The 27,812-nt window shown below is 44.2% G+C and overlaps 1 protein-coding gene across 18 annotated transcripts in view; it reads left to right on the top strand.

The window, feature by feature from the left end:
• Positions 1-27,812, top strand: part of CAMK2B (calcium/calmodulin dependent protein kinase II beta) — a 200,017-nt gene that overhangs the window by 113,575 nt on the left and 58,630 nt on the right. For 11 of the 18 annotated variants that reach the window (XM_035139078.2, XM_035139083.2, XM_035139080.2 and 8 more), the window contains exons 6-12: positions 14,256-14,328; positions 21,521-21,623; positions 21,728-21,811; positions 24,324-24,418; positions 24,882-25,004; positions 25,803-25,886; positions 26,867-26,909. In XM_035139078.2, coding sequence (XP_034994969.2) covers positions 14,256-14,328; positions 21,521-21,623; positions 21,728-21,811; positions 24,324-24,418; positions 24,882-25,004; positions 25,803-25,886; positions 26,867-26,909 — 605 coding nt within the window. Of the gene's footprint in view, positions 1-346; positions 422-14,255; positions 14,329-21,520; positions 21,624-21,727; positions 21,812-24,323; positions 24,419-24,881; positions 25,005-25,802; positions 25,887-26,866; positions 26,910-27,812 lie in introns of those variants that run through there. The other 7 variants (XM_035139077.2, XM_035139082.2, XM_035139079.2 and 4 more) reach the window with 2 other exon arrangements.

Genomic DNA, 27,812 nt, shown 5'->3' with positions numbered 1-27,812 from the left:
CTGTGGTCTCTGAGCTTTCACAACATTGTTTCTCTCCTTCTCTTGTCCCCCATATCCACCCTGCCCCCTGTCCCTTTCTGTCTGTCCATCTGTCTGTTGCTGTGGATCTTTCCCCTCCCCTTTCCCCCCTTTTAATCTCTGGATTTTGTTTCCTGCCATGCATATTTTGGTTGTCGTCTTCTTTTGCTCACTCCCTTTCTATAACCTTCCTGTGCTCTCTTCTTACACCTTTCCTGCCTTTCTTCTGCGTATGATTTCTCCACTTCTCTCCTCCTGATCCCCATTGTCTGCCCCTTTCTCGACCTGCCTCCTCCCTCTCCCTCCCTCCCTTCCCGTTTTGTTTTGCAGTCACTGTATCCATCAGATATTAGAAAGCGTAACTTACATTCACCACTATGCCATTGTGCATAGGGACCTGAAGGTCAGTATATATATGCCTTTCACCCTCTCAGAATGTTGGGTGGGGAGCGTAGGTGCTGCCATAATAGATTGAATCTGGCCAGGTCTGGCATTCTGCCCTGCCAGGTTCCTTTTATTTTTGGCGTATGGGGAGGGCAGTTATTCAGAGTTGGTTTCTTCCCTGTCCGAACTTGCATGACAAAATCCTTCTCATCAACGCAAAACTCCAGTGAAAATGGTTGGGGACCCTGAGACCTTCCACACAAGGAAACACCCAGGCCCACATGAACCGCCTGGTTCCAGTGATCCTGGCACTACTGACAGTTATTGTCCATAACGGGGGAACTAAAGCAATTGGCTTGATTCTATAGCATTCATCATTCCATCTCTCCCATGTCTTCCCACTCGTGCTTGTGTGCGCGTTCTCGTTCTCTCTCTCTCTCTCTCTCTCTCTCTCTCTCTCTCTCTCTCTCTCTCTCTCTCTCTCTCTCTCTCTCTCTCCCTCTCTCCCTCTCTCCCTCTCTCTCTCTCTCCCCTTCTCCTTCTCCTTCTCCTTCTCCTTCTCCTTCTCCTTCTCCTCCTTCTCCTTCTCCTTCTCCATCTCCTTCTCCTTCTCCTTCTCCTTCTCCATCTCCTTCTCCTTCTCCTTCTCCTTCTCCTTCTCCCTCCCTCTTCTCCCTCTCTCTGTTTCCTGATCTGCATCTCTTATCTTGTTTACCGGAACCCCTCCTTCCCACCTCTTGACCCATTACTTTTTTGGGCCAAAGCATTTGCATGTTGCCTTGGAGATCAGAAGTCATACAGTTTAGGGAGTGTGGCGCACAGCCGTCAGTGCCAGCAGTTTGGGGCATGTAGCTACTCCTAGTGATGGAGAGAGTAGCATCACTGCATGTGCCTCCATGCAATTTTTTTAAAAGAAATAATCCATGCATGTAGAAAACTTGCATGTCTGGAAGAAGGGTTCTTAGCCTAGCCTTCCCTCTGCCATTTAGTTTTCTGTGTGTACGGGAATTTTGTGTATGGAGCAACATTCCAGCACATACCGCACTTCCACCCGAAGTCTGAAGTTGTAGCGTTTGGAAGAAGACTTTAGGGTCTTATCTGCTGTTTTGTGAGAACTATACATCTTCTCAGGGAACACATCTCCTGGGTTTTGGTTCGAAAGGTGGGCACCACTTACTTGTTCTAGGAAGGAAATGGGCAAAGCACCAGCCATGTTATTTGAGAGAGATTGATAACAGAAACGGTCTAGTTGGATGAACCTGTGGTGCAACTGCCTGTAGGGTTTTTAGGAGTCAATGAGGCTTAAGGCTCAGTACACCCTACTTATGATCAGGCTTTGGCAGTAACCCAGAGTAGAGACACAGTAGGAAATGGTGTAAGAAGATAGGCACACCCTTGGCATTTTTGTGAGCTCGGTAGGTGGGAAATGGCTCTGCTTGTGAACTTAGCAGTACCTCCTTGCTTCCTATTATAGGCAGTTTGGCTCATGGCAGTATTAGGATGCTTAGGTGTTCTGTACAGTCCCGCTACCCAGAGATATCACTTTCAGATCTCCCTTCCTTCCTTCACTCGTTTCATCCCAGAACAGTGGGAGGTTTTGTATTAGAGGTGCAAAGTGGGGAATCCTCTGTAATTCCACAGTAAACCATGGGCATGAATATATGTCCTATGTAAATTCTCAGCCAGAGGGGAAGGGGCCCTGCTTTTCAGCTAAAGCAACATTGGGGAATGTGTGGGCTATCCAGGTGTTGTTGGACTACAGCTTCCATCATCCATATCCATCGGCCATGCTGGCTGGGCTTGATAGAAGTTGGAGTCCAACAGCATCCAGAAAGCCACAGGTTCCCCATTCCTGTTTTAAAAACAAGAATGTGTTCTGCAATATGCAGGATTGGGGATTTTGTGGTAGAAAGATGCTGTTTAGTTTTTGAATTAGAGAATACATTTTGGCTCGGAGCAAGGTTGCAAAACCTCCAGGCAGTAACTATATCATGTCCATGCTCCTGACAGCCCCCTAGCCAACAGTTGGCATTAAATACACAATTAGCAGGAGATGGGGGGAATAGGCAAAGCAAGAAACATATTGATCTTTGACTTGCTGCAGTGGCATGTGAGGAAGCCCTTGGTTTCAGTGTCATTTCTAAGCCAAGTGGAGTTTTGTTGGCTATCTTCCCCTCCCCTTCCTTTCCAAAGTAGCATGCCCCAGACATAGCATTAAGGGACAAAGCTTGTCAGGCACACACTCTTTGACTGTCATCTGGCTTATTTTAGCAAGCAAGTATGTCCTGTCATCATGCTGGCAAGACAATAATTGGATGAACCGAGGCCAGCAATAGCATTTTGGTAACTGAAGCTGGAGCCTCAAGTGCCGAAGCTAAAGAAGTATCCTCGTGGTAATAAGAGTGAGTCTCCTGTAGTCACCAGAGACACCCCCTCGGGGAGAGATTATCACATGTGTTGGGCAAAACTCCAGAGCTCTTTGAGCACATTGAAGCTGGCAGCCTCTTCACAGTGCACAGGTGACTGCTGCCAAGTTGGCCCTGGGAAAAGGACAGGGCTATTTCTGGATCATGGCCATACCGTGCTCTATAGTTTCCTAAAGGAGTACTTTTCCTTCTTCCCTTTTGGAGCCCACAGTTGACATTGAAGGGCCTTTTGCCTCCGCAGACAAGAGTCGTATGCAGGTCTCTATTAATACAGATCATACGAGGGGAGCATCATTTGACACCAGCTTCATGGTGGTTCTGGAAGTTCACTTGGTCTGATCTACTTAAGACAGTGTGTGGCAGATTTTGGGGGGGCCGGGTAGGTGCCGGTGGGAAGGCAAATTCTATTCTATGGATCATTAGAAAAGAAATGGTGATTGTTAAAAAAAATAGTTGTTATTTATTTAAATATTTATAAGCTGCACTTCCCTAAAAAATACAAGGTTTCATGCAGCATACAAAATTGTAACAAGTACAACAAAAACATCAGAAAAAATATCAGTAAAAACATCAAGAAATACTGGTTGGTAAAAGGAATTTCACATTGCAAGGGCCTGTGTGAATAACACTGTTTTTAGGATACATCTAAAAGAAGAGTGGACACAAATTATTTCAGCCAAACCTCTACTGGCAGGGAGTTCCACAGGTCAGCCCCTACCAATATCATAATGCCATTAGAAAACTCTAGGGCACTCACACTTGGTATACCATGGACAGTTCTGGTTGCCTCACCTCATAAAGGATAAAAGCTTCAGAAAAGGGAGAAACCAAAATGATTAAGGGTGTGGTGTGACTGCCCTTGCAAAGAAAAGTTGCAACATTTGGGGCTTTTCATTTTAGAACAGGGGTCCCCAAACTACGGCCCCCGGGCCGGATGCGGCCCAATCGGCCTCCCAATCCGGCCCGCGACGACCCCCGCCGCCCGCTGCCGCCACCCGCTCTTACGGCGCGCGGCGCGGCGACGATCAGAAAAATCGGCAAAAAATCGCCGAAAATCCTTTTTGCGCATGCGTATGGGCCTCTCCCGACCCAGAAGAGGTCATTTCCAATGCACTTCCGGGTCGGGGGAGGCCCATACGCATGCGCACAAGCGATTTTCGGCAATTTCCCCCCGCCCGTGTGCGTGTGCGCATGCGCACGGGCGCGCACTCCCCCGCCCTCCGGCCCGCTGCGCGCGCACTCCCCTGCCCTCCGGCCCGCTGCGCGGTCGGCGCGGCGGGCACCGGCCCACTGCGCGGAAAGTCTGGGGACCCCTGTTTTAGAAGGAAGGTAAGGAGACACAATAGAAGTGCATAAAATTACCCAGACCCTTTCTGGGTAAGAGGAGTGTCCAGAGTTGTGCCAAGCCCCCCCCCCCCCGAAAAAAACAGCAACAGGTAGTGTTATAGCTCATTAACAGAGCCCATGCTATGCATGCAGAAGATTCTAGGTTCATTCCCTGGCATCTCCATGTATAATGTGGAAAAGCCTGTCTGAAACTCTGGGGAGCCACTGCCAGTCACTGTAGGTTATATTGAGTGAGATGGACCAAAGGCACGCTCTTACGTTTCTTTCCATACTTTCCAGCACCTGAGAGAATTTAATTTCTGATCAAGGTAATTGTAGCATTTTTGTGAGCAAGCAAAATGCCATGTCAATTGGGTGTGTGTAGGTGTGTGTCAACTGGCATGCATTAGCGAAGATATTTCCAAATGTTACCTTCAAAATATTCTCCCTTACAGTCTAGAAAGAACTTTTATTTTTTTAAGTGTTGAATACAAGAAGCTTGAAATAGACATGTTTAAAATTGCAATTGGCTTCCAGGAGCCTAGGTATCTTCAGAACTAGCAAAGTTTTCCAGTTCAATTCCAAACAAATGAAGACAGTACTCATTGATGGGCAACATAGGTCCAAATTTAGGTACACCCCAACAGCAGAGACATAGGCACCATGCTTATATCTAAAAGGTGCATTTGTTGGACATTCATCTCTAGGAGTCTTGTGTCACATCCCCACACCATATATTTGAAGCACTCTCATACCACTTTAACAGTAAGAGCTTCCCCCCAAAATCCTGAGACCTGTAGTTTGTTAAAGGTGCTAACCCTCTGAATTAACTCCAGATGTTGTTGAACTTCATTGGCTATGCTGGCTCAGGCTATTGGGAGTCCAACAACATCTGGAGTGCACCATATTGGCTACTTCTGCTATAGTCCATTTCATGTGCACATGAACACATGAGGTTGCTTTGTAGCCAGACCATGGCCCATCTACCCCAGTATTGCCTACTCTGGCTGGCAGAAGCTCCAAGATCTCATGCCATTTTTTTAGCTAGAGGTCCTGAGAACTGAACTATGTGCTTTATGACTGAGCTATAGTTCCTCCTAAGGTATCCAGTTAGGACTGATTTATCCAACCAGAATGATTTACCCATCTCTGCATTGCATTCCAGTGTAGCAGAAGTTGGACTCCCAACTCCCACAGATGCCAGTGAAGCTGATTAAAATATATCCAGTAAAAGAAAGAACTCCAAAGGATAGAAAAATCCACTGCATTACATGTCAATTTTTTTCATTCTCCCAAAACTCATAGGGTTGCACTGCCCCAGTGAAGAGGATCTTACTGCTCCTTCCATTCCATTGCACTTGCATCACATAATTATCCTTGGGCTCTCCTTTGGTTAGAATCAATTCCTCTGCAACCCTAAAAATCCCAGCACAGAAAATGTTCTTTCTTATTTAGAGCCCATTACCTTTCTAATGGGACCCAGGTAGCGCTGTGGGTTAAACCACTGAGCCTAGGGCTTGCTGATCAGAAGGTCGGCGGTTCGAATCCCTGTGACGGGGTGAGCTCCCATTGCTTGGTCCCAGCTCCTGCCAACTTAGCAGTTCGAAAGCACGTCAAAATGCAAGTAGATAAATAGGAACCGCTACAGCGGGAAGGTAAACGGCGTTTCCATGTGCTGCTCTGGTCTGCCAGAAGTGGCTTTGTCATGCTGGCCACATGACCTGGAAGCTATACGCCGGCTCCCTTGGCCAATAATGCGAGATGAGCGCGCAACCCCAGAGTCGGTCACGACTGGACCTAATGGTCAGGGGTCCCTTTACCTTTACCTTTCTAACAGGACGCGAGTGGCGCTGTGGGTTAAACCACTGAGCCTAGGGCTTGCCGATCAGAAGGTCGGTGGTTCGAATCCCCGCGACGGGGTGAGTTCCCATTGCTCGGTCCCAGCTCCTGCCAACCTAGCAGCTCAAAAGCACATCAAAGTGCAAGTAGATAAATAGGTACCGCTCCAGCGGGAAGGTAAACGGCGTTTCCATGTGCTGCTCTGGTTCGCCAGAAGCGGCTTTGTCATGCTGGCCACATGACCTGGAAGCTGTACGCCGGCTCCCTCGGCCAATAATGGGAGATGAGCACCGCAACCCCAGAGTCGGTCACGACTCGACCTAATGGTCAGGGGTCCCTTTACCTTTACCTTTTACCTTTCTAACCTGGCACCTGATCCATCACCAATTTCACTTTCAGGCAGAGAAAGATCTGCAGTGAGAAAGTGAGCATGTCCAAATAACCAATTGGATTCTAGGCTAGCACATGCATAAGCGTAGCAACCAAGACAACAGCTTGGCAACAGGAGCAGCTGAACCAGGATACCTTAAAAATACTAATGAGAAGGGACAGAGCCCTCAGTCTTGTTCTGGAGAAAGCAGGCAGGCAGCTAGCACTGGCTGGTTCAGCCACCCAGAGTTTTTGCCAGGTTTGAGCCAGCGCAGTATTTCTGCTACATGGAAGAGGAAGGAAGAAGGGTGTACTCTTTGGAAGGGGGGAGCCATGGTAGAACACAAGCATTTGCCTTGGAATGACCACAAACATCGACAAAAGGCATGTTTTCATAAAAGTGCCATATGCTAATTTATATAGATAGGTGCAAATTTGGAAATAATTCCTACAATTAAAAATGAAATATAATACTTCTTACCTTAGTGGTGATGACTGTGAGCCTTTGTTCCTGCTGTCTTGTTTCTAACTATTGGAAGGTGTCTACTCTGCTCCTTTCTTAGAGTTCTTCATCCCTAAGAGGACATCTCCAAATACTATCTCTTGTAAAGTAAGACATGTGGCCACCCTAGTTTGCCTTCCTCATCGTAGGAAGTAAATGTGATGTCTCTCGGTACCCAGACTAATGGTGGACATTCAAGAGCACTTAATGTGGATTATTTATTTAGATTAGAAAACGATAGCCCACCATTCAGCCCCCCCCCAAGCAAGGCTTTCAACACAGTAAAATATAAATGCAATCAATAAAACACAACAGCATTGAAATCACATAAGAAATAGAAGAAGCATGTAAAAACAGTTTGGAACTGAATTTAAAGGGAGTAAATGTATTAAAAGACCTGGAAAAGTATTTGTTTTTTTAAAAGGGTTTTTGTATAACACCGAAATGTTAAGAAAACATGTACCAGGTGAATTTCTCTGGGGATCTCATTCTATACCTGGGGCACCCCCAGTGAGAAGACTCACTCCAACATTTCCACATATTTCACCTTAAGTGTCTGGGCACCTGGAAGAAGGCCTATAAATAAGATCTGGACATGTAAGCAGGCTGATTTGGAAAAGTGACCCCATTTATTTGTTTATTTTGGCATTTATAAATTGCCCAATTAACCACGTTCTCTAGGTGATAACAGATTGAAATAACTATACAATCAAATTAGCAACTGAATAAGTCAATAGGAAAGCTGCAACAGCACAAAAATTAGTGTAAAGTCAGCATGAAACCACACAAAGCAGCATAAGATAAATAAAAACAACGCTTAAAGGGGAACAATATTTTGAAGGAGCAGAAAGTGCAAAATGCATTAGCACCCTTTTACTACTCGGAGCCGTGTTCAGAATCTTGGTGCTCAGAGAGTGATAAAAGGTTGGCTATTTTCTTTCAGAGAATGCTTGTGGGATGAAGAGGGTGTGTGTATTTTGATACATATTTATAACTGGAAGAAGTGGTGACGCTAAGAAGGCCATTCATGAGCTGATCTCCATTTTCTCTGGACAAGGTACATCTTGTATAGTGTGTGGCTTTTGAGGCAGCTACTGTAGGATTTATCACCATGCAGTCGGAAAGCCTACAAATTAGTGTCCCTCATCACAGCTGTGTCTCTGGGGACTTTCCTGGCCATTCTATTGGTAGATATATGTTCTCCACCTAAATGCACATCGGGTGATAATGTCAAGCAAATGCTCCTTATGGACGCCCAATGGATATGGCTGCCCACCCCCTCAATTTCAAGACAGATAAATTGGTGCAATCAAGTCGCTGTGAACCCACTGAGTATGTACCCACTTTTCCACTATTGAGGAAAAATTCTTGTCCATATGCAGTGACATTCCCAGTAGGTAGGGTTCAACTCTTGGATCGAGGGAGTTCTGAGCAACGTTCCATCACCAAACGAAAAGCAAACGTAGCACCAGAAAAATAGATGCACAAAATGTGCACATGCTAACTTATATCTATAGGTGCAAATTTTGGTATAGATACAAAATACTATAACTTCCAATGAATAGAAAATAGAATAAAAGCAAAGGTAAAGGACCCCTGACAGTTAAGTCCAGTCGCGAACGACTCTGGGGTTGCGGCGCTCATCTCACTTTACTGGCTGAGGGAGCCGGCGTATGTCCGCAGAAAGTTATTCCAGGTCATGTGGCCAGCATGACTAAGCCACTTCTGGCGAAACCAGAGCAGCGCACGGAAACGCTGTTTACCTTCCCGCTGGAGCAGTACCTATTTATCTACTTGCACTTTGACATGCTTTCGAACTGCTAGGTTGGCAGGAGCAGGGACTGAGCAATGGGAGCTCACCCCATCACAGGGATTCGAACCGCCGACCTTCTGATTGCGTCCCAGAAAATACAAGACACCTCACCAAAAGGGAACAGACAATGAGTGATCAGTAACTTGCTCAGACTGTTTTCCAGATGACCTTTTGACGGGCAACTTCAAGGTCCCTTCTGCTCTCCTTCCTTCTTACGATTCTTTACCTTTAAACGAGACTTGGATAAGACCGCACTGCAAATAAAGGACAAATGGCCTTATATTTGGAGGCTGCCTCATGTTTGGTGGTCTTTAGCAGTGGCAGTGCACTGCCATTTTAAATTTCCCATAGTGTTCCAGAGCAATTTTGTGCCGGGGTGTTGTGGGAAATGAGAAATAGTAGCTCACAGATTTAGGGCACTTGTTGGCAGTGGTAGGTCTTATCAGTGTGTTGAAGTTTTGGCAGCCATCAAAGGGCCCTGGGCCTCACAGTAGGGCTTTGGGAAAGACTTTTCAGCTATATTAGTCAACTACAGTACTTACAGGGTCTTTTCTTGTCTTAGGGATGATGGCTGTTACGATTTGAAGTCAATAAAATACAGCTTATCACCAAGTCTTGCTAATAGGAGCAATGTCGGTTGAGTCTAGATATTAGGGTACTTAAGGAATTAGATTTGTGTGAATTGTGCTGTGAACTGACTTGATCCACAGTTCCTGAACTATCGGTAATGATGTGCTGATCAGAATGTAGTTACCATATTCTTTAGATGTCGTACATCTCTGCGCAGTGATGCAGTTGCTGGCTCAAAAAACATTAAATAAATTTTGAAATGTGTATTTAGAGAGAAAATATGCTTAGAAGCGTGAATTTTATTAGGTTTCTAGAAATTACAAAGAAAATTTTATTGGGCTTCGGAAATATGATTTAATGGATTGAAGACAAGGAAATACCAAAAATTCAAGAGTATTTAATATTGAAATATGAACAGTAAATATAAAAATACAAAATAAGTAGCACCAAAAGAAGCACCTATATATTTGAACAACAACTAAAATCTAAAACATTTGGAAAAATGAGAATAACCTGAACAGTGGGAAAATAACATGAAAGATAAAAATGATAAAAGAAGACAGATGAAAGTAGAATTGGAGCCAACTCCTAGGAGTAAAAAGGAGAAAAGTTGGACAGATATGGATTTGGAATGTTTATAGTATCTATAGTTTGATTTGGAATGCTTAAACTGTGGTATGTATAGTTTGTATATGATGATAATGTATAGATGAAAAGTAGAAGTGTAAAACAGTATATATAATGAAAGCAATAAAAATATTTTTTAAAAAATAATTTTATTAGGTTTCTTTCCAAAAACAATTATTTAAATATGCATTTATATGTGGATTTTTGTGTAGATTTTTAAAATCACAAATCAGTGCTGAAATATAACAGATTTATGAATTAACACATATAAATGAGGTCAAATGAAACGGCCCTCTTCTGCCATATTGTTTTTGGGAGGATGGGAAGTGCTGGTAGGATAACATTGAATTAAAATACTTTGTTCATATGACATTTGCACACCTCCAACAAGGAGCAACATATTCAGAACTGATCAGTGCACAGTATGAAAGTGTGTTGCATATAGGCAAAACCAGATTATTTAAGAATGAGCCAGGAACTCTTGTCATGCATACCACTAGCAGCAATATGTTAAGGGTACAATGAGCAAATGCCTTAAAGCAGGCTTGTCAAACCTGCGGCCCTCCAGATGTTTTGGACTACAATTCCCATCTTCCCCAACCACTGGTCCTGCTAGCTAGGGATCATGGGAGTTGTAGGCCAAAACATCTGGAGGGCCGCAGGTTTGACATGCCTGCCTTAAAGGGACCCATCATTTCCCACATGAAAGCAGGATTGTTGTGCCTGATCCATGTAGAAGTTGCTTGTTTGGTTTCCATTTTTATTAGTGGCAATCCAATTGGTGTCTGCAGCTTAGGATATAAAACAAAATTAGTTCATTCATTTGTAGACTGAAAGGAATTGGAATCCAGATTTTTAATGTCCTCACCCAAACATGACAGTACTATTCCTTCTGTAGGGCAGGTAAATAATTCATATCTTACAGCATGGATGAGGAACCTATGACCCCCGAGATGATTTTGAGCTTCAGCTCCCATCAACCCCACCCAACATGGCCTATGATCAGGGATTATGGGAGTTGCAGTCAAGCAACATCTGGAGGTCCACAGGTTCCCCAGTGCTGTCTTAAGCGATGCCCCAGTTTAAAATGCATTCTTTGTTGCAGTAGTCAGTGATGTAGATAAATCTATGTGCATAAAGAAAGCTATGAGGTATAGCATCGGCATTATCCATTTTATTCTTAAAATGATCTCTCTTTTTTGTCCATTGGGTGATTATTCTCTTTCTGTGTCAGAATTCTGTGGAGACAGATGAGCTTTTACACTGCGTTGAAGGTCAACAGGATTCAAGGGCGCTCTGCTGAGATCAGCTTGTTCGTTCAGTTCTTTAGGGATAATCATTTTCAGTACATTAGCGATGTGCAGGAGGGAATAATCACTTATTATCAGGGACCCATATCACACATGGATTACCCTGAACTGGGACTGCTTCATTTTTAGATGGGCACACAGTATATTTTATGTGTATACCTAAAGATGTAAAGTTTGCTGTTGCGTAATGTGTGGAACATCACATAGAGCTGAAACAGTTTTGGCAAATGTGTGTATGAGGACAGCATTTGCTGCTGATAATCGTGCCTAACTATCTCCCCCTACTTCCCGCTACAACTATGCTTTCAGATACGTATCTAGCTGTAACCCCACACCGCACCTTAGCTTATCTGTGAAGCTAGCACTACGGTATTGCCTTATCACATTCAAGAGGACTACAAATAGGCTGGAGGTTTTCTTCAGATTTACCTTAGACTCTGCCATGGGCTCAGAGCTTCATCCAGATAGAACAGGATTTCTGCAAACTTCTAAGAAACTCTCCAAATGTCTTTGGGCTATAAACACTGTGGGTTTATTTGGTGGTTTCACATTAGTGGACGGTGCTTACTCTTGGTTGCAAGTCAGGGTATCTAATATTCACCACTACCACCCCAGAAAAACCCACCTGCACCTCCCAAATAGTTGTTCCTGAGGGTTCAGGGAACCCTCCAGAGCAGTATGGGATATGGTTCATTTGCTGGGGCCTATGTGCCCCAGCAAGGCCACCTGGGTTGACACCTTGCCTGCCCCCTTTATGCAGGTGCCCTTCCCCTCTCCCCAGTCTTATGAGCAAGGGAGGAGGCTGGTGACTGTCGCACCACTGCTGCTGGAGAGCCCACGTGGCAGTAGGCACCCGGGTGCTGGGAGGGACACTCAGGGCGACATGCCCAGGGCCCTGCCAAACTCTGGAGCCAAGTCGAAGTGATGGATCCTTAAAATGCTTGTCTGTTTTGGCCTCTGGGAGGAGAATGTATCTCTCAAAGAGATACTGATGAACAAGTAGAGAGGGGGCATATTTGGGGAGCTTAGATGTGAGCCAAGCCTTAGAAGCGGCTGCTTCTGGTGTTGCTTAAATGGTTGCTTGTGAACTTGTTAATGGCGGTGATAATTGGTTGATTGCCTTCCTTAGCAGGGCCAAGAGTGTTGTTGTACACAACGTCTGCTTGGATCTATGCAGGAAAGTACCGTACTAGGATGGCCACTTTCATATTAGAAAGTGGAAAGTGGAAAGTGGAACTGCATTGCCAAAAAAGGACACTGATTGGCATACCATTTTCCTACGCTACTTAATATGTATAGATGTAAACTGGGAAGCAATTACAGTGGTACCTCTACTTACGAATTTAATGCGTTCCAAACGCACATTTGTAAGTAGAAAAAAAATTGTAAGTCGAATCCCATAGGAATGCATTTGGAGAAAAAATTCGTAAGTAGAAAAAATCCTATCTAAACCGCATCCAAGATGGCGGACGGAGCACCATTCGTAAGTAGAAACATTCGTAAGTAGAGGTACCACTGTACTATAGTTTAAGTAGAAATATAGTAAATCTTCACCTAAGACTGTGACCAGGTAGTTTATGTGCCAGCTCAATCTGCTGTTCAGGTGGTAACGGTTGATGGGCAACTTCAGGGCTCTTCTTGCTGTCTTAGGATTCTTACCTCTAAACCAGACTTGGATCAGACACCCCTTCAAGTTGAGGGCTGTCCCATGTAAAGTAGGGCACATGGCTATACCATCTAAGAAATGGAAATGTGTGATTAGAGAGAGGATAGATTTCGGTAAGCCCTTCAGTGAATGTTTGGACTTCTTGTTGTTCCTGAGCATTCACATTTATGAAATCAAACTTGCACATGACCAAGTCTTCTACTTGCTCTAGAATGGCCAATGACTACATCATGGTCTTTTAGAATTCATCATGCTTCACAAACTCCTGAGATCTTCTCAAGCCATGTAATGGGGAAAGGGGATTATCACAGAGGTGTTCCAAGTACTTCTTTGTTTCTTTTAAGGGACGTACTGAACATTTAATGTTCCAGGTAGCATTATTGGGCTGGGCTTTTGCAGCTCTCTCTCCTTCCTGCCATGCGGTAATAAGTCACAAAAAGTACAATAATCCATAGTTGGACACACTTCTGCCGCCTCTGCCAGATGAAAATAAAAAGCAGTGACTGCTACGTTGGTCATTACGTTTGAATATAGGAATATTTATAATTGCCCATGGACCACCGTTGAGTTGACAAAGGATATAAGCAGCCGACTCAGTCAAACTAATTTGAAACCTTTGATGAATTCTGTTTGAGCGTAAGTGGATTTGGTGCCAAGCCCGCTCCAGATTTGAGGAGGCCTTTGATGGAAGTGCCCTTGTGGTGGAAATTAGACCTAATTTCACATAATGCGGAAGAATTATGCTACATTGGGGACGCTGTATGAAATTATAAAGGCTTGAGTTCCTGGTGCACCTAGTTACAAGGACCCAGGGCAAACCTTTGCAATGGCAGGCCCTGTCGGGTGGAGGTCTCCTGGCAGCGGTCCCAAGGTGCTGAGTGCTGACGTCAAACCTGAATAGGTGGCCTGCAGCTCCAGAACAGGGTTGTGGAAGGTGATGGGAGTTTGAGGGCAGAGATGACAAACTTCCTGTGACCCTCCATAGAAGTTCCGTTCCTTTGCCTTCCTTTAGTTCAGCAACGACACCTCTGGTGCTCCTTCTTCACCTGCTTTGTAACTTGTCCCCTGGCTGTCAGATTTCCTATCTGTCTTGAGTCCTTGCATTTTAGCTCTCCCAGACCGAGGTGAGGGGCAATTCATCATTCTGCAGTCCTATTCTCACTTTCCCAGAGTTTGCATCTGTAACTTGGGGGTTTCTCTTCTTTTTGCAATTAGAACCTGAACAGAGAGGGAGTCAGATTCCTTTATTTTCCATTTTCCCTTTCCTCCCTTTCCTTGTCCTTCTTCTCCTCTTCCGTTTTCCCTTTCCTTACTTCTCCCCCCATTATTCCCACCCCACCCCACCAGCCTGTGTGGTTCTTACCACTCACCGTGAACTAACACGCCCCCTGGTGTTTGCATGCAGTCATTGCATCCAGCAGATCCTGGAGGCTGTTCTCCATTGCCACCAAATGGGGGTCGTCCACAGAGACCTCAAGGTGAGTTTTCTTCCCCACTGCTCTGTCCGTCTGTCCGTCTTTGTATCTTTGCATGTTTTTTTTTAAAAGAAGCGGATCAGTTCTGAGTTGTTCAGACCAAATTTCCTAAAAATCCTGTTGCAGGATCCTCTAGTAATCAGACCAATGGAAAGCAGTGATGTACTGCTTGACGATGGATTAGGACATCCCTGTGACAGCCCAATCAGAAATCAGCTTAATGATACCTGCATATGTACTGTAGCTTTTGCTGTGATTCTTCCCCGGGCATGGCTGACCGTTGGGGAACAGTATTTTGTACACCTGGTGATGCCTGTCATCTTAACAAAGAAAAAACTGCCCCCTTATTTTTAACCCCCTCTAGACGTGGTCATAAGGTCTGAGTCAGACACACTGTTTATTCAGCTTTCTGCTCTGTTGTAATAGTGCTGTTGGTGCTTACCACAGTTTTGCAGAGCTGAACTTTTCTACCGTAGTGGCACTGCAGAGATGGTTGCTTGGTTGGAGGCAGCATTTAGTCAAGAGTTTATTGCCACACGGTGGTAAACTCACAAACTGCACCCATAACGTAGAGGCAAAAGACAAGTGGAGCACTTTTGAGCGGGGCTCGTTCGGAAAGTTCTCATTTCAGGGGTTAGGAGAGGAGTTTACGTGTCTTTGACTGCAATGGCCCAAGGACGTAGCATGCATGAGTGCTTGTTGGCCCTTGTCCGTTCACACAGCTAACTGATTTCTTTTGCTCACTATAGAACAGCTCCGTGGGGTGGGGGTGGGGAAACAACCTGCAGCTCCCTCCCTCCAAGAAGCACAGGAAGGAACCCAAAAGGAATTGTCCTTAACAAAGGACTTCACTTGCTTTAAAATAGTCTATTAATGTACCTGGGGCTGTTCATTTCTATTCCAGTGGCACCCCTGCCTGAGCAAGTGCTACCAACCATTCCTAATTCTTTTACTCCCAAATCTTTTGTAATCCCAGTTATAGTCCAAAATAGTGCCTGACTGTTTTGAGGTTGCCCTCATAATATTGGCATGTATGTAGTCCCTTGCAAAGAAAGCCTTTTTGTGTTTATCCTACTGCATGGCGAAGTGTTTCTCCCACCCCTTACTATTGTTTAGCTAATCTGAGCTGATTTCTGGGCAGCTGTCAGGTGGCAGTCCAGGGCGACATGGTAGGGTCTAGGACAGCCGAATTGCAATGCTTTTCAATAAATGATTCATTCGGTTCCCCAACTGCTCCCTGCCTTTTTTCCGCTTTCCTTTTAGCCACTCATCCTCCCACCCTCAACCATTTCCAAACTTTTTCTCCTCCCATGGTGGGTGTCTGGGGCAAGGGCTCCAACATGAGCAGTAGATGAAACAAGATATAACATCTCTCCAGATGTTTGCATGCATTATGTCTGGTTTAAATGTGTGCAAATTATTTGTTCACTGTGACTTAACCGTATTGGATTCTCATTCTCTGTTTGTTCGCTCCCTGTCTGGTCTCTTTGCAACACTCTGGGCCTGGAGCCATGGAGTGTTATAAAGAGATCCTGTTTCGACGAGTGTAATGGACAGTTGAGGTTCAGCAATGCCTGTGTTTGTTAGAGTGGCAATGAGATAACGGGGAACATTTACGATAACAACTCTGTGTCTGTGTGTGCAATATGTACTCGAGCGCTACTTGCTGAAAAGTAGTGTGGTGTTTCTGTTGGCACTTAGAAAGATCCTGGGCTTCCCCTCTCACTCCAATTCCACTGCATTTGCTGATACTTTTCATATTGGGCCTTGGGACAGAAATTTGACAAGTTATGTGTTAATAGTTTAAGTTTCTGCTTAACACAAACGATGCCTGATTCCTTTATGCATCATTTTGGGGCTCACCAATTCACAAAGTTCTTATTTGGCTCATTTGCACATTGCCCTTTCCTTGAGATGGCTTTCTTTTCAAAATTGCCCAACAATGTTTTGCCTGAAACTACCTAACATCTGACAGAGGAAAGTTGTTTTTTTATGTGTCCATTAAAAAAAAATGTACCCAGAACTTTGGGCAATGTTACTTAAGCATGAAGGCCCATTGCTAAGTGCTCTGCTGCTGAAAAGATGTTCTTGGGACTAGTGTATGACATTACATTAGTAGCAGCAATGTGGAAGGTCTTCTGATTCTTGGTTACTATAAATATTTTCTCTAACCAGTTTTGAAATGAAGTCCATCAGATTTTAAACCAGAATTTCATGCATGGGCTAGTCCTGTGGTTATTGGTGGGCCTCTTGCCCTGTTCTTGCACATGGGATTGTACAATTTGCAACTGAGCACCTGTTATTCCATGGAACAGGGCTCTTGCCTATAATATTTGGCTGAAATGGAGTACTGGCGATAAACACACATCTATGGTAATCTGTAAGGCAGGGATGGGGAATCTGTGGCCCTCTATATGTTGTCAGACTCCAGCTACCATCAGCCCCAACCAGCATGGCCAACAGTCAGGGATGATGGGAGTTGGAGTCCAGCAGGACATTGAAATGACACAGATTCCTTGTCACTGCTGTAGGAGAAATGGTTAATGAATACTAACAACATGATTAGATTTCCTCTTGTACTAGCCCTTTGCTACAAAGGGTACATTCTCTTTGATTTAGTGTACCGTAACTACTGGGGTAGGTTCATCTGATGCTTTGCAATTAAATAAAGCCTTGGATCCAGATTTAATTATTCTTTTTTGCTACTTGTTTTAGGCGAAGGCAGACTACAGATGTGTATACTTAAATGTTATTGCATCATGCTGATATACGAGGAAGCACAGTCTCACTGACTCATTGTGTTCATACAACTGATACACAGTTTACAGATAGAATAAGGCAGTCTTTCTCCATAAGCCTTTGTGAATGAGATGCCATTTAACTAGACTGCAGGTTACACCAAGTGTTAATGGGCTGAAGAAACAATGGGTGCTCATCCTTTGGAAATGTAAAACCTGGAGTTCAAAAGCAATTTGTTAAAACTGTGTGGAGAATCAGGGCAGAAACTGTCTACATATATGACTCAATGAGACTATATACTAGTCATCATTAAACTGCTATTTAGGTGTGTAATCCCTATGTATCAAATAAGAAGAACTGGATGGCTGTTTAGCTGATAATTTCCTCTGCTGCTAGCATGTGCTGTAAGAAAGCTTGTCACCCAAATCATACATACCGTACATTTATTCAGAGGTGAATTCTTTTGTTTATAATGGAGCTGCCAATTATATGTGTTTAGAGTTGTAGGTGAATGTATTTAAATTGTGCTGGTTGAATGCCTTAATTTATTTCCTAGCCTTTTGCAGAGAGCTAGATTAATAGCTAAGCGAATGAATAAAGACCAAAAAAATACTTGAGCACATCAGAATTTTGGCCAAGGAAGATTTTGTGGGCTTAATTGACATTTGATTGCTTTCAAACTTGAGTAGTCAACAGTACAAGTGGCTGTATGAGTTTCAGTGAGCATTGCTCACAATGTTGACTGTACATTGCTTCACAAAGTTGCACTGAGGACCCTGAACCAGGCCTGATAGGGAAGAAGACAGCCTTCCAGGGATATTGGACCAGGACCATTTAGTATCATGATCTCTACCTTGTACTGTGTGAGCCAGTCTTCACAAATGGAACTGTTTGGTATCATGGTGAGGGTGCTAATTTCTGGTATGTAGAGCCATGCTTTATTGCTGTGATAAATAGTATAAATAGATAATAATATTAAAAATAGCAACTAAGATGGTCCTTCTGGAATGCATTCTTTGTTACTGGAGAATAAATGGTGGAATTGCTTTCCTACATCTATCGATCCATCTAATTTGGTATTTCTTGTAAATCGGGCCAAGAAACTAGTGGCAGTATTAGAAACTGAGATATGAAAGCTAAGCGCTAAATGGCACCTTAAACCTAGGTTATGTATAGGCATAACAACGGAATGTCTAGGTACACTTTATATAACACGAATACAAAGCTGAAAATGAATGAACTGCAGCTAAAATGTTCATTTTTCACATGGTCTAGCCCACCCCCCAAATATTCTTAAGAGGGCCTCTTCTCCAGTCTTCGGAGAGTAGCTGGAAGTGAGGAGGCAGAAAAACCTCCTCCTTTCCTTCCACTCTGCAGTTTTAATCTGAAATCTTAGGTGCAGTACTGCACCCAGAGCTCAGAAACTGCTCGCGCTAATGGAATTCCCTGTGCCTAGAACAATAGGAGTTTTGAACACTGAATAGTGGTATAGCATCAGGGAGCCTTATGACTGACTCTTGCAGTTGGATTTATAGTATGCATTGGGACCTTCATATTAATTGAAGCTTGGCTATGGCATTGGAGGCCCTTGGGTGGGAAGGTGGTTTAATGCAGCCACTGCAGCTTGAATATGTCCCCACTGATGAGTAGTGTAGCTGAAACCCTTAGAATGAGAAGTGATACTGACCAGATACAGTGACACTGGGATGGAGAATATATCCCTTTGGTGGAAATAAGTCCCTTACCCCAGCTCAGTAGTGGAGCTTTCATCAGCAGAATGCCTTCCAGGTATTTTGGACTACAACCCCCATCAGCCTCTGCCAACAGGACAGTGTTGGATGGGGCTGTTTGGCTGTCTGAAATGTCTGGAAGGTATCAGATTGGTAAAGGCAAAGGTTGTAGAAGTATCATTGAATAATCTGCTGTGTCTCAGTGATAAGATGACTGGAACGGGGTCCTTAGTGATAGACTATCTTGAGAAGATAGGATCTGGAAGTTATCAACAACTATTGCCAGGGTAAGACTTGTCTTTGAATAAAGGTGTTGTCTTCACACACAGACAAAGAAAACTGGAGTAAAATAAAAGCCTCAGTGTGTCACCTTTTACCTCTAGATTCCAGTTTTATGAGAGACTTCCATTTGGGATTTCCTAGCTATAATTATTCTTTCCAGGTTGCCCAGTCAAAAAAGATGGATGTTGTGTCAGGTAGATTATTTGCTGGGCAGCGTGAGCATGTTAACAGGGAAGTAAGCCCCACTGTATTCAGTGGGACCTGCTCCTTAGGAATTCATACTGCTTCCCATTTGAAAATTGCCATGATGGGTTGATGCTTTTGGAGGATCTAGGCTACTTTTACTCTCCCAAGGTTTCTTCGCTATAGTGTTCTTCATAAAGCAATTAAGGAGAAATGTGCACAATGTGCAGGGCATGGCCTTTGCACAAAGATGCATGTTCACATATTGGCAGCCACGGCTTTTCTCTAATTCGTTGCCAGAGCTAGCGCACACTCCCCACTTGTATTGTTTGTAACATTGCCAAAGATTCCTAGGGAATATTTTAACTAGCAACTTCTTTTTGTCTCTGCTGGTTCCCAGCAGATCTGTCTGGAAGTCTCTAGATCACAATCTTGGGAGATACCAGAGGAAATGTGACGCAAAGCATAACTTAATGAATATCAGCAGATGGAGCCAAAAGGTCCACACAAAGGATGGAATGGAGGGGAGCCCTGTCTTGTGCATGCTTGGTGGATAGAATGTTGTCTGTTGCATTGTCGTCAGTTTACAAGCTGGAAACTAGAAAACCACAAGAGCACAATTTATATTGCATTGATATGTTTCCTTAGCTTCATTGGACCTGATTTTTTAAAACTAATAATAACAACAATAGGTATATCTGCACTTCTACAGTCAAAATCGGAGCAACTAGATAGAATTGGAAGAATGGAAGAGCACTTATTGCAACTCCCTGCTGCAGGGCAGCTCAGCCCTTTATAGACAAAGCTACAGATCCCCAGTCACAATATGATGCAAGCAGAAAGTAGAGGAATGGCAGTCAGGGGGCCCTTAGAGCTAAATGGCTGCAGATGACTCAGGCAGGCGAAGCTACAAGCTATAGGGAAAAGCATCCTCGGGATCCCTAGCTAGTCTCACCTGATAGGAGATTTCTTAACAATCCCAAATATGGTGAGCAAAACGTACCTACTGAGTCTTCCCCAGAGATTTTCTTTCTGGAGCCAAAACCTCTATCCCAAATCATCAGGTCACTTGTTTTTGGCAGTGCCTGGTGTCTAGAGTCCTCTTCACCTTTTTAGTATCTGCTGTTTTCTTTTTAAAGTGAATTGATTAGGACTTTGGGTGGGTCTCAAAAGGCTAGGCTTTAGGACAGAGCTTTCCAAACAGTGTGTCACGACACGTTAGTGTGAACGCTCCCCGTGCTCCTCCTGGGGCTAGAAAGGGAGCGAGCAGCCCGTCGGTTTGCTAGTAAAACTGAATTACTACGTCACAAATTATGTATGTCTAAAAACTGTGCCACCAGCGTGAAAAGTTTGGAAAGCTCTGCTTTAGGAGGTGTCAGGTACTGGCCAGTTTTACACCATGAGGGATGAAAGCCACTGCTATACTGTGAACCAAGATTGTGCATTCTTCTAATCAAGAGTGCTATGTTCGCATCTAGGACTCTATCTACAGGACATTTCATCAGTCCCAGATTTAACCACAGAGATCAATTTGCCTTTCCTGACTCAAACTCATTAAAAACTAAACTAAACTGGTTTTCTGTACTCAGCTGGATTGGCCTTGAGGTCAATCCTGGTGTGTAATAAAAGGGACTAAACTGTTTCTATGTTCCCCTTTGCAATAGCCTTGGGCACCTGAATCTATTGGGTATTTCCCCACAATTCCTGGTAAGTGCCATTGACAATAAACATTGTGCTCTGGTTTAGAATGACCTCTTGAGAGGAGTCCATCGTACAGTACAGGGGGAAATGCTATCCCACTGACAATGCAGTCCCTTGCATGTCAGCTCAGTGGAGTTTATTCCCAGCTGTATGTACAGGGTCACAGCCTAAGAGGCACAACAGTGCATTATAGAATATATAATAAAACCAACCTCGGAACCAGCAGAACTGGCCAGTCATGATGTAAACCTTTCCAGCTCTCCCAATAGCAGTTCACACAAGGCTGCCCTGCCGGAAAATATTCTCCTGCTTATCCTGGCTATGGGACAGGGGTGTCTCTATATAATAGCTTGTCTCTTTTTTTCAATATTTCACTTTTTGGGGGGGGGAGGTGGATTGATTGCAAATTTCTAATCGGCTTCTGCAAACTGTTTGTTGTTGTTGTTTTCTTTCTGTTTCTTTCTCCTCTCCTTCCTCCTTTTTTTACTTTTAACCAAACCAAAACCATTACATTACTCAATTAAAAATGGCACCTGTGTCAAATTGGGTCACCATGACAGCCGGAGAACCTGCTTCTGGCCAGCAAATGCAAAGGAGCGGCAGTGAAGTTGGCAGACTTTGGCTTGGCGATTGAGGTGCAAGGAGACCAGCAGGCCTGGTTTGGTGAGTGCTGGATGGAGTCGCTCCCCTTCCCCTTTCTCAGTTTGCTTTGCTGACTCAGGAGCTGTGCAAACTCACATGTTGGCAATTTTTGCTTTCTCCCCCAGGCTTTGCAGGCACTCCTGGCTATCTCTCTCCTGAAGTTCTACGCAAAGAAGCTTATGGCAAACCTGTGGATATCTGGGCATGTGGTAAGGCTCTGCTCTTCCACAGGGTAGTACAAGCATGGCATTGCAATGGGGATTTCCAATATAACCTATTAACCTAGTACCATCCAGCTACAGTTCAGCTTGCACAATCCAGAAAAAGCCTGTCACAAGCAAAGAATTGATATGTAAGCTACGGAAGATGGGTCTTTAGAGAAAGTAGCCCTGGGTGTAGATTTTCAGATCTGGGACCACCTTTAGCCAAAACATTTGCGTATTCCTTGTTCTTATCTATGGGTACTTTGGTTTATATTCTGCCTCATTTTTAGAACTGTCATGGTGGCTCACAGCATAATAAAACACCACAGTACTAAAAACAACAAAACTACTAAAAACTGCATTAGAAAGATAGTCACTTTAATTTTTACATTTACATATATATATATTGCTGCTGGTGTGAACTAGTTGCAGCTCCAATGGTCTAGAAAAGGTCTTCAGCCTTTTCAGACGTGGGACACACCTTTGACCCAAACATGCATATGAGACCTCATTTCTTGATTTCTCCCTTTATAGTATTTTTGTTGTGACCCACTTTAAATCTGACTGTGACCCAGTAGTCGGTTTCTCTGACCCAACTGATGGAAGACCAATGCACTAGATGACTTGGTCATCTCAGTTGCTTTACCTTGAATTTGGGGTTGCTGAGTTTCTCCAAACACTCTTTCTCCCCCTCTCTCCATTACTTTTTAAATTAATTTTGTAGTAACAGCTATCAGTGCAAGTGAGAGAGGAAGCTTAACACTTTGATCAACCTAGTAAGCAGGTGGGGTAGACCATTTCCGATGTGACAATCCTGTAGTAAATGTGAATAGCCCTCCTTTTTTTAAAAAAAAGTGGTGCCCTCAGAGCCCAAAAGCATTGACTTTCCTTCAGAGAGGTCTTGGTGGGTCCTTGACTCCTAGCATAGGATGGTTGGGACCGTTCTCACCATTGAACCCTCCTATTTGTATTAGATCGGATTTTATAGGTATTATTTTGTAGATATTAGTTGACTGCCAGTCTTGCTTTCAGAAGGATACATTTACAAGACTATCTCAAACTGCACTTGGTATTTACATAGATTGTGACTGCCCTGATAGCATCATGAGCACAAATCATGAATGCACAATATAAATGACATCTGAAGGGACTCATGCTGTAGCGCTGGCAAGGTCTTTCACTAGGTAGCAACCAAAAGATTCTCATGTACTTCATCTGTACACCCTTGAAAGTACAATGCAACTGAACCTAGGAAGCTGCCTTATACCAAGTCAGGCTATGTGGCCATGTAGCTCAAGGATGGATAAACTGTATCCCTCCAGATGTTGCTGGATTCCTTCAGCCCCAGCTGGCATGTCCAATGGCTAGGGTTAATGAGAATTGTAGTCCCAACACACTGGAGGGGCATGGGCTCCTCATCCCTGATTTAGCTCAATCCTTTTATTTTTTGACTGGTAGCAGCTCTGTAGGGTTTCAGACAGGAGCCTTCCCTGGTCTGGAGAAGCTAGGGATTGTACCTGGGACCTACTGCAAGCAATGCATCTACTCTATCCCTGGGTGTCAGTCACTGAAGAACCTCGGAGACCATTGCTAGCCCATACCAAACTGGGGGCTACACCCTTTCCTTCCACTACACAGGCTTCTCTGTAAGATGGGCATCAGGATGAGAAGATTCAGGATTGTATAACTTTGTTTTCAAACAGAGGAAATGTGTGTATTTCCACTTTTCCTTCCTCCTACTCCATTGTGCCTGAATGGTAGGAGTATGTGTCAGGGAGGTTGCTGGCAACGACACTCCAAACCATCTTGTCTTTAAGACTTTTATGGTGAATATTATTTACAGTGCAAGCATAGCTGCCAAGTCTCCCGTATTCCCCGGGAAACCCCCGTTTTTCCAGCTGTTTGCAGCCGAAAAAACGTAATTTTTTGTTTCTTCCCGGTTTATTGTGGTGCGGTGGCCATTTTGGAACTGGGCAGAGCAGCATCCAAAGTAGCTTCTGAGCATGCTCTGCCCAGTTCCAAAATGGCGGCAGCGCTACTTCCGGTCTGCTACTTCCGGTCCAGTCCCTTATTTCTCAGGCCCGAACTTGGCAGCTATGAGTGCAAGAGCTTCATGAAAACATGTCTACTCAGTATCATCAGATTCTCCCAATGGCGCTTTACGACTCCTCCCCCAGCAGAGTAGTTTGGGGACCCCAAATCTCCACCCCCTGCGTTTGCGAGCCGCTGATCGCCTCAGTTCCGGGGTGAATTTGAAAGGACGCCCCTCTGCTGGCCCCTCTTCCCTTGCTGGTATCACAGGCTGTAGGCAGTGCTCCTGGATGCTGCCTGAGCCCTGCCCCTCTCCGCTCATTTCCCCCTTCCTGTCTCCTGCCCCTCCGCTGTTGTCAGAGCCTTTCGAAGAACTGGATTTGATGAGGGGTGGCTGTTCCCTGTAAGCCTACCCTCTTACAGTATGCAATGCAGGGTTTAGGTCTACTTGATTCTAAAGTTGCTGCTCTCCCCTATTTTTCCCTAGGTGTTATTTTATACATCTTATTGGTTGGGTACCCGCCTTTCTGGGATGAGGATCAGCACAAGCTGTACCAACAGATTAAGGCCGGAGCCTACGATGTGAGTAATGGTTCCTTCCTTTCTGTTTTTCATTACATTGTTGGCATGATGCTCCTCATGGCACAATCCTCTTCCTAGGCATTAATCTGATGGGAACCAAAGGAGCAGAGCAACATGCTAGGAGTCACATGCACTCTAGTTTTAAGGCTGTTTCCTCTTAACAGAAGCTAGGAACACTTGCATTTCTTTCTGATGCCTCTGAGCCAATATGCTTTCAAATTGTGTATTGTGTAAAAAGTACACTTCATGCCTGCTGCTCTAAGGGCCTCCTACGGGTCAGATAAACCAGATTATGGGACCAATCTGATAGGGCGGAATCTGGGCAACTGGACCCCTCCCTGATGCATTTGGCTGCTTTAGGGGTTTGAAAATAAATGCTAGCCTGTTGGATGGTAGCGTTCTCCTCCTTTGATACTGATGTGTCCTCGACCATAACCTTCGTGTAATGCCTTCTAATCCTCAGTTTCCTTCTCCTGAGTGGGACACAGTCACTCCCGAAGCAAAAAACCTCATAAACCAGATGTTAACCATCAATCCAGCAAAGAGAATCACAGCTCACGAAGCTCTGAAACATCCATGGGTCTGTGTAAGTGTCACTGATGCTCCTGTCTTGTTGATAACCAACAATTCACTTGCTCCTTCAGGGCTGAATAGTTAAGAGGCTCTGAAGTCACCTTATTTAATTTCCTTAGAGATCGCAGTATGCTTTCTAAGGCTGCGTGTGGTAGCAAAAAAAATGATAAGGATTGTAAGTAATGTGGGGTGCTTTGACAGATGCCCAGCATTGTCTATAGCAGGGATGGGTAACCTGTGGCCCTCTGAATGTTATTGGACTCCCACCTTCCATCAACCACAACCAGCATGGCTGGCCAATGGTCAGGGACAATGGAGATGGAATGCAACAGCCTTTGAAGGGTAGCAGCTTCTTTCTGATCTGTAAGACGCTTCCATGGGTGGACCTGTTCTGGGCAAAGGTTCTGCATCAACCTCATCTGTAAAACCGCACATCAGGTTTGATATCCGACTCCCAACTTTTGAATATACTTTCACAAGTTGGCCAAAAGAGCTACATATAGCAGCCACAGGATCCAGATCCTCGATAGATATAATAGCCTGGGTTTTTATTGACAGGACTGCTGTTGTCCAGCAGATCCAGCCTGCATCACAGTTATGTTCTGTGGTAATGCACAGGCCTTAATTTCATACAGAATCACACATACAAGAGCAATGTAGGTGTGTCTGAGCGGTTCTGCGGGAATTAAACTCCAGTGCATATCTCAATATTCTCTTCCCTACCGTTTTTGCTACTTTTTTTCCCTTTCCTTCCTAGATTTATGTCCTGACTTTGCACACATTGACCTCAATTTTACTTTTTTTTTCACAGCAACGTTCAACAGTGGCCTCCATGATGCACAGACAGGAAACCGTAGAGTGTCTGAAAAAGTTCAATGCCAGAAGGAAGCTCAAGGTAAGAGCAGGAGTGTATTACAGACTTTGGATAAACATGAGAACGGAAACTTTTCAGGGGTGTCCATTGCTGAATTCCTTTCGTAAGACCTTTTAGGAGGAGGGTCACAGCTCAGTGGTAGAGCATTGGCTTTGCATGCAGAAGGTCCCAGGTTCAGTTCTTGGCATCTTTAGGGCTGGGAAAGTCTCCTTGCTTGAAAACCTGGAGAAGTGCTGCCAGTCAGTGTGGACAATACTGAGCTGGGTGAATCATTGGCCTAACTCGGTATGAGGCAACTTCCTATAAAACAAGAAATAAACTACCAACTCACCCAAACTGAGGTCAAAACTACAGTCTGAAATAATATTTCTGTTTAGAAGGTAGGTGCCTCATGCTTTCTGTGCTAAGCTCTACGATATCTGACTAGTCCAGCATCTTGTTCCCAAAGTGGCCAACCTTTGTTGTTTCCCAGTGACATTTACTCAAGGGCATACTGCCTCTCTGACCTGGAAACTGCATATAGCCATCTTAACTAGTAGCCACTGGTAGGTTTATGCTGCATCATTTTGTCTCATCCCCTTTCAAAGCCTTCCAAGTTGGCGGCTATCTCTACAAGTTATGGTGGCGAATTAATCACATGATAGGGAAAGCAGTGGTCATGTTCTCAGATATGGGGAAAATTAAAAATGTGATGGAATATACATCTGTGTGAGTTTTTAGCCTCATAGTGGTTCTTAGAGACCAGAAAGTCCTCCAGCCTTTTACACAGTCTTTTACTCTAAGGCAGGATTATTCCTAGCCGGACCCATCTAATAGATTGAACAACTCAGACCTATCTGTGGTAACAATAATAAAAAGGGGGGGATCTATTCACCCTTCTTACACTTCCCCCCCCAAAGCCTTTTCATCTGTTATACGTTTTTTTTAAAGCGCTTAAAAAATCATTTTTAAAAATTCTTTCTGACTTCCCCCCAACATCTCTTTTTAATTTTGTCTTTTAGGGTGCAATTCTTACCACTATGTTGGCAACGAGAAACTTTTCAGGTGAGAGATTTGCTTTGCTTAACGAAGAGAAAAGAAACGTATTCACACTTCAGCAGTTTCCATTTCCCTTTAAATTTGTTTATTTATTTAACTCACGCGCCTTCTAACTGAGGCAGTCTTCAAATGGGTCCTCACAAGTACAACAACTGTCAAAGCTGCTCCACTAATATAGATTGTGTTCATTAACCTTGGCCTTGGTGTGTGACATTCGCTCTCCTCTTTCTCGTATCCTGGTGCTCTCTGGCACGGCGGTATTCTGGTGCGGAAAGTTATATGCCGGGACCAGGAATGGAACACAAAACTATTTTCATTGACTGGATGTCAAGTCCATCTCTGCACATGAAGCCAATATGAGAAAAAGCAAGTGTGCCCTGGAATGCCCTCCTGATACATGCTTTCTTCCAAGACCTCTGACTAGCTTCCTTTCAACCTCTGTACTTGTCCCCCCACTGCCGTTCCCCTCCTCCGCAAAAGCCTTAACAACGCAATCAGTCGAAGCCGTTTGATTTAGTGCTGCATATTCCGGATCCCTGGATGATTCCAGATGACCTATTTATTCATCCTCATCTGTTTGCAGGGAGATTAGACCATGCAGGCTATTTGAAGAGAATTCGTTCTGATCTGTTTGTGAAGAGGTTAGATGATGCAAGCCCCACATTTCCCAGTGCATTTTCATGTCAATTTCCGTATTGCAAATGATCCAGTCTTTTGAGAAGTGTTGTTCCACGACACCTCCCAGTCAGCGTCGGATTTGCTTGTATGCGATTGAATACCACCTAAAAATAGAGACTGCCTGGAAGCACCCCCTGTCCTTGCAGAAATGCAGGTTTACAGTGGAACCTCGGTTTATGAACACCTCGGTTTACGAATTTTCGGTTTGCGAACGCCGCGGACCCATCTGGA

This window comes from Zootoca vivipara, chromosome 15 (genome assembly GCF_963506605.1).
Source record: "Zootoca vivipara chromosome 15, rZooViv1.1, whole genome shotgun sequence".
NCBI lineage: Eukaryota > Metazoa > Chordata > Lepidosauria > Squamata > Lacertidae > Zootoca > Zootoca vivipara.
This window is presented reverse-complemented; position numbering and strand designations above follow the sequence as displayed.